The sequence below is a fragment of the Scyliorhinus canicula genome, chromosome 10, assembly GCF_902713615.1.
Source record: "Scyliorhinus canicula chromosome 10, sScyCan1.1, whole genome shotgun sequence".
NCBI lineage: Eukaryota > Metazoa > Chordata > Chondrichthyes > Carcharhiniformes > Scyliorhinidae > Scyliorhinus > Scyliorhinus canicula.
In genome coordinates this window covers 470,894-476,893 of record NC_052155.1, presented here as the reverse complement: position 1 = coordinate 476,893, position 6,000 = coordinate 470,894, and the positions used below count along the sequence as shown (strand labels likewise).

Below are 6,000 nucleotides of genomic sequence, written 5' to 3'. Positions count from 1 at the left end.
CTGCCCAATGGCACAATTTCTATCCAGATGTCTCGCTATTTCTTCCTTGACGATAGATGCAAGCATTTTCTCCATTACGAAGTTAAGCTAACTGGCCTATCGTTACCGCCTTTAGTCCATAGGCTAATTGCCCCAAATTCTCCTGCTTTCTGTCTCCCTCCTGTCACAGCAATGTTATATTTGTAGTTTTCCAATCCTGCTTTTTGTTTGTGAATGATCCTAGGGTTAGGGTTGGAGTTAGGATTAGGGTTACGGTTGGAGTTAGGGTTAGGGGGCCGATTAGGGTTAGGAAGATGATTTATGAGGTTGAAGGTGCAAGCTGTTGCTGTTGAATTGTGGAATCGGTCACTCTGACACTCTCACTCACGCCTCCTGTTTCTTTGTTTCAGGCTCCGCTCCTCCCTCAGTGACTCCAACACCAAGCGGTTCAGATCGGATTCCCCCCCCCAGTCCGGCCAGTCCCTGCTCCAGCAAACAGTTTACCTGTGGTAGTGGTGAGTGTGTGGCCCGGTCTCGACTCTGTAACCTGCAACTGGATTGTCAGGATGGATCTGATGAGAAGGACTGTGGTAAGAGACCAACGCAGAGTGAGCTAACACGGCGGGTAGGGGGGGAATGGAGGGGAAGGAATGGAGGGGAGAGGCAGGGGTGGGGGTAAGGGGCCAGGGGGCGGGGGCAAGAGGCCGAGGAGGCGGGGGAATGGAGGGGAGGGAATGGAGGGGAGAGGCTGGGTGGGGGAAAGAGAGTGGAGGGGAGAGGCACGGTGGGAATGGAGTTGGGTTAGGATTAGGGTGGGTTAGGGTTAGGGTGGGTTAGGGTTCGGATCAGGGTTAGGATTAGGGTTAGGATCAGGGTTAGGATTAGCGTCGGGTTAGGATTAGGGTAAGGATTAGGGTGAGGGTGGGTTAGGGTTAGGGTTAGGGTGGGTTAGAGTTAGGGTTAGGATAAGGGTTAGGGTGGGTTAGGGTGGGTTAGGGTTAGGTTGGGTTAGGATTAGGGTGGGTTAGGGTTTGGGTTAGGGTGGGTTAGGGTTAGGGTGGGTTAGGAGTTAGGGTTCGGGTGGGTTAGGGTTAGGATTAGGGTTAGGGTGGGTTTGGAGTTAGGGTTAGGGTGGGTTAGGGTTAGGATTAGGGTTAGTGTGGGTAAGGAGTTAGGGTTAGGGTGGGTTAGGGTTAGGATTAGGGTTAGGGTGGGTTAGGAGTTAGGGTTAGGGTGGGTAAGGGGTTAGGGTGGGTTAGGGTTAGGGTGGGTTAGGGTTAGGATTAGGGTTAGGGTGGGTTAGGAGTTAGGGTTAGGGTGGGTAAGGAGTTAGGGTTAGGATTAGGGAGGGTTAGGAGTTAGGGTTAGGGTTAGGGAGGGTTAGGGTTAGGAGTTAGGGTTAGGGTGGGTTAGGAGTTAGGGTGGGTTAGGGTTAGGGTGGGTTAGGGTCAGGATTAGGGTTAGGGTTAGGGTGGGTTAGGGTTAGGGTGGGTTAGGGTCAGGATTAGGGTTAGGGTGGGTTAGGAGTTAGGGTTAGGGTGGGTTAGGGTTAGGGTTAGGATTAGGGTTAGGGTGGGTTAGGAGTTAGGGTTAGGGTGGGTTCGGGGCTAGGGTTAGGGTGGGTAAGGAGTTAGGGTTAGAGAGGTTAGGGTTAGGGTTAGGGTGGCGTGGTCGGGTATAATTTAATTCCCAATTCTCCCTTCCCATGTTTTGAGTAAATGACAGATTGCTCCGTAATTATGGTCTTCTGTTTCCACAGTGGACTGTGTCGTGTCGGACTGGACTCAGTGGAGTCAGTGTGGTCAGAGCTGCGGTCTGGGGGTGTTGTTCCGACACAGGGACATCCTGCGGCCGGCTCTCCCCAGCGGTCAATGTAACCAGCCCCGGTGGGACACTCGAGCCTGCTTTATCCAGGCCTGTCCAGGTAACCACACAACACCGCACAGGCCCAGGTAACCCACACAGGTCCAGGTAACCCACACAGGCTCAGGTAACCACACAACACCGCACAGGCCCAGGTAACCCACACAGGCCCAGGTAATCACACAACACCGCACAGGCCCAGGTAACCACAACACCGCACAGGCCCAGGTAACCACACAACACCGCACAGGCCCAGGTAACCACACAACACCGCACAGGCCCAGCTAACCACACAACACCGCACAGGCCCAGGTAACCACACAACACCGCACAGGCCCAGCTAACCACACAACACCGCACAGGCCCAGGTAACCACAACACCACACAGGCCCAGGTAACCCACACAGGCCCAGGTAACCACAACACCGCACAGGCCCAGCTAACCCACACAGGCCCAGGTAACCCACACAGGCCCAGCTAACCACACAACACCGCACAGGCTCAGGTAACCACAACACCGCACAGGCCCAGCTAACCCACACAGACCCAGGTAACCCACACAGGCCCAGCTAACCACACAACACCGCACAGGCCCAGGTAACCACAACACCGCACAGGCCCAGGTAACCCACACAGGCCCAGGTAACCACACAACACCGCACAGGCTCAGGTAACCACAACACCGCACAGGCCCAGGTAACCACAACACCGCACAGGCCCAGGTAACCACAACACCGCACAGGCCCAGGTAACCCACACAGGCCCAGGTATCCACAACACCGCACAGGCCCAGGTAACCCACACAGGCCCAGGTAACCACAACACCGCACAGGCCCAGGTAACCCACACAGGCCCAGGTAACCCACACAGGCCCAGGTAATCACAACACCGCACAGGCCTAGCTAACCACACAACACCGCACAGGCCCAGGTAACCACAACACCGCACAGGCCCAGGTAACCCACACAGGCCCAGGTAACCACAACACCGCACAGGCCCAGGTAACCCACACAGGCCCAGGTAACCACACAACACCGCACAGGCCCAGGTAACCACAACACCGCACAGGCTCAGGCACCATGCAGAATCACTGAGTTTGTAAAATTAAACACGAGGAACCTTTTAATATTAACTGTAAATATAATTCAATAGGAATAAATACAGCTGGATATCCACTGTCTGATTCCAGTGGATTAAGTTAGCCAGGAAGGACCTAAAGGGAGAGTTAAGAAGAGCGAGGAGAGGACACGAAAAGTCGTTGGCGGATAGGATCAAGGAAAACCCTAAGGCTTTCTATAGGTATTTCAGGAACAAAAGAATGACTAGAGTAAGATTAGAGCCAATCAAGGATAGTAGTGGAAAGTTGTGTGTGGAATCAGAGGAGATAGGGGAAGCGTTAAATGGATATTTTTCGTCAGTGTTTACACTGGAGAAAGACAATGTTGTCGAGGAGAACACTCAGGTTCAGTCGACCAGGCTAGATGGAATTGAGGTGCAAAAGGAGGAGGTGTTAGCAATTTTGGAAAATGTCAAAATAGATAAGTCCCCTGCGCCAGATGGATTTATCCTAGGATTCTCTGGGAAGCCAGGGAGGAGATTGCAGAGCCTTTGTCCTTGATCTTTATGTCGTCTTTGTCGACAGGAATAGTGCCAGAAGACTGGAGGATAGCAAATGTTGTCCCCTTGTTCAAGAAGGGGAGTAGAGACAACCCTGGTAATTATAGACCTGTGAGCCTTACTTCGGTTGTGGGTAAAATGTTGGAAAAGGTTATAAGAGATAGGGTTTATAATCATCTTGAAAAGAACAAGTTGATTAGCGATAGTCAACACGGTTTTGTGAAGGGTAGGTCATGCCTCACAAACCTTATTGAGTTTTTTGAGAAGGTGACCAAACAGGTGGATCAGGGTAAAGCTGTTGATGTGGTGTATATGGATTTCAGTAAGGCGTTTGATAAGGTTCCCCACGGTAGGCTATTGCAGAAAATAAGGAAGTATGGAATTGAAGGTGATTTAGCGGTTTGGATCAGTAATTGGCTAGCTGAAAGAAGACAGAGGGTGGTGGTTGATGGCAAATGTTCATCCTGGAGTTCAGTTACTAGTGGTGTACCGCAAGGATCTGTTTTGGGGCCACTGCTGTTTGTCATTTTTATAAATGACCTGGAAGAGGGTGTAGAAGGATAGGTTAGTAAATTTGCAGATGACACGAAGGTCGGTGGAGTTGTGGATAGTGCTGAGGGATGTTATAGGATACAGAGGGACATAGATAAGCTGCAGAGCTGGGCTGAGAGGTGGCGGATGGAGTTTAATGCGGAAAAGTGTGAGGTGGTTCACTTTGGAAGGAGTAACAGGAATGCAGAGTACTGGGCTAATGGCAAGATTCTTGGTAGTGTAGATGAACAGAGAGATCTCGGCATCCAGGTACATAAATCCCTGAAAGTTGCCACCCAGGTTAATAGGGCTGTTAAGAAGGCATATGGTGTGCTAGCCTTTATAAGCAGGGGGATTGAGTTTCGGAACCACAAGGTCATGCTTCAGCTGTACATACCTCTGGTGCGGCCGCACCTGGAGTACTGCGTGCAGTTCTGGTCACCACATTATAGGAAGGATGTGGAAGCTTTGGAAAGGGTTCAGAGGAGATTTACTAGGATGTCAGAGGCAGTTTCTTTACTCAGAGAGTAGTAGAGGGTGTGGAACGCCCTGCCTGCAACAGTAGTAGACTCGCCAACTTTAAGGGCATTTAAGTGGTCACTGGATAGACATATGGATGAAAATGGAATAGTGTAGGTCAGATAGGCTTCAGATGGTTTCACAGGTCGGCGCAACATCGAGGGCCGATGTTGATGTTCTGTGTAAAGAAACTGCCTCTGACATGTGTCCTATATCTACCACCCCTCAATTTAAAGCTATGTCCCCTCGTGTTGGTCATCACCATCCGAGGAAAGAGACTCTCACTGTCCACCCTATCTAACCCTCTGACTATCTTATATGTCTCTATTAAGTCACCTCTCAGCCTTCTCCTCTCTAACGAAAACAACCTCAAGTTCCTGAGCCTTTCCTCGTAACACCTTCCCTCCATACCAGGCAACATCCTAGTAAATCTCCTCTGAACCCTTTCCAAAGCTTCCACATCCTTCCTATAATGTGGTGACCAGAACTACACGCAGTACTCCAGGTGCGGCCGCACCAGAGTTTTGTACAGCTGCAGCATGACCTTGTGGCTCCGAAACTCAATCCCCCTACTGATAAAGGCTAGCACACCATATGCCTTCTTAACAGCGCTATTAACCTGGGTGGCAACTTTCAGGGATTTATGTACCTGGATGTCGAGATCTCTCTGTTCATCTACACTACCAAGAAACTTGCCATTAGCCCAGTACTCTGCATTCCTGTTACTCCTTCCAAAGTGAACCACCTCACACTTTTTCGCATTAAACTCCATCTGCCACATCTCAGCCCAGCTCTGCAGCTTATCTATGTCCCTCTGTAACCTATAACATCCTTCAGCAGTAGATGTAGTGTGCATGGATTTTAATAAGGCATTTGATAAGGTTCCCCATGGTAGGCTTCTGCAGAAAGTAAGGAGGCATGGGTTAGTGGGATATTTGGCCAGTTGGATAACGAACTGGCTAACCGATAGAAGTCAGAGAGTGATGGTGGATGGCAAATATTCAGCCTGGAGCCCAGTTACCAGTGGCGTACCGCAGGGATCAGTTCTGGGTCCTCTGCTGTTTGTGATTTTCATTAACGACTTGGATGAGGAAGTTGAAGGGTGGGTCAGTAAATTTGCAGACGATACGAAGATTAGTGGAGTTGTGGATAGTGAGGAGGGCTGTTGTCGGCTTCAAAGAGACATAGATAGGATGCAGAGCTGGGCTGAGAAGTGGCAGATGGAGTTTAACCCTGAAAAGTGTGAGGTTGTCCATTTTGGAAAGACAAATATGAATGCGGAATACAGGGTTAACGGTAGAGGTTCTTGGCAATGTGGAAGAGCAGAGAGATCTTGGGGTCTATATTCATAGATCTTTGAAAGCTGCCACTCAAGTGGATAGAGCTGTGAAAAAGGCCTATGGTGTGTTAGCGTTCATTAGCAGAGGGATTGAATTTAAGAGCCGTGGGGTTATGCTGCAACTATACAATTTCTTGGTTAGACCACATTTG

General features: G+C 50.2%; 1 protein-coding gene across 1 annotated transcript in view; it reads left to right on the top strand.

The window, feature by feature from the left end:
- The first annotated feature begins 293 nt into the window (after nt 1–293).
- Nucleotides 294–6,000, top strand: part of scospondin (subcommissural organ spondin) — a 443,172-nt gene continuing 437,465 nt past the window's right edge. Inside the window, exons 1-3 of the mRNA XM_038810430.1 lie at nt 294–312; nt 390–569; nt 1,739–1,903. Coding sequence (XP_038666358.1) covers nt 294–312; nt 390–569; nt 1,739–1,903 — 364 coding nt within the window. The remainder of the gene's footprint in view (nt 313–389; nt 570–1,738; nt 1,904–6,000) is intronic.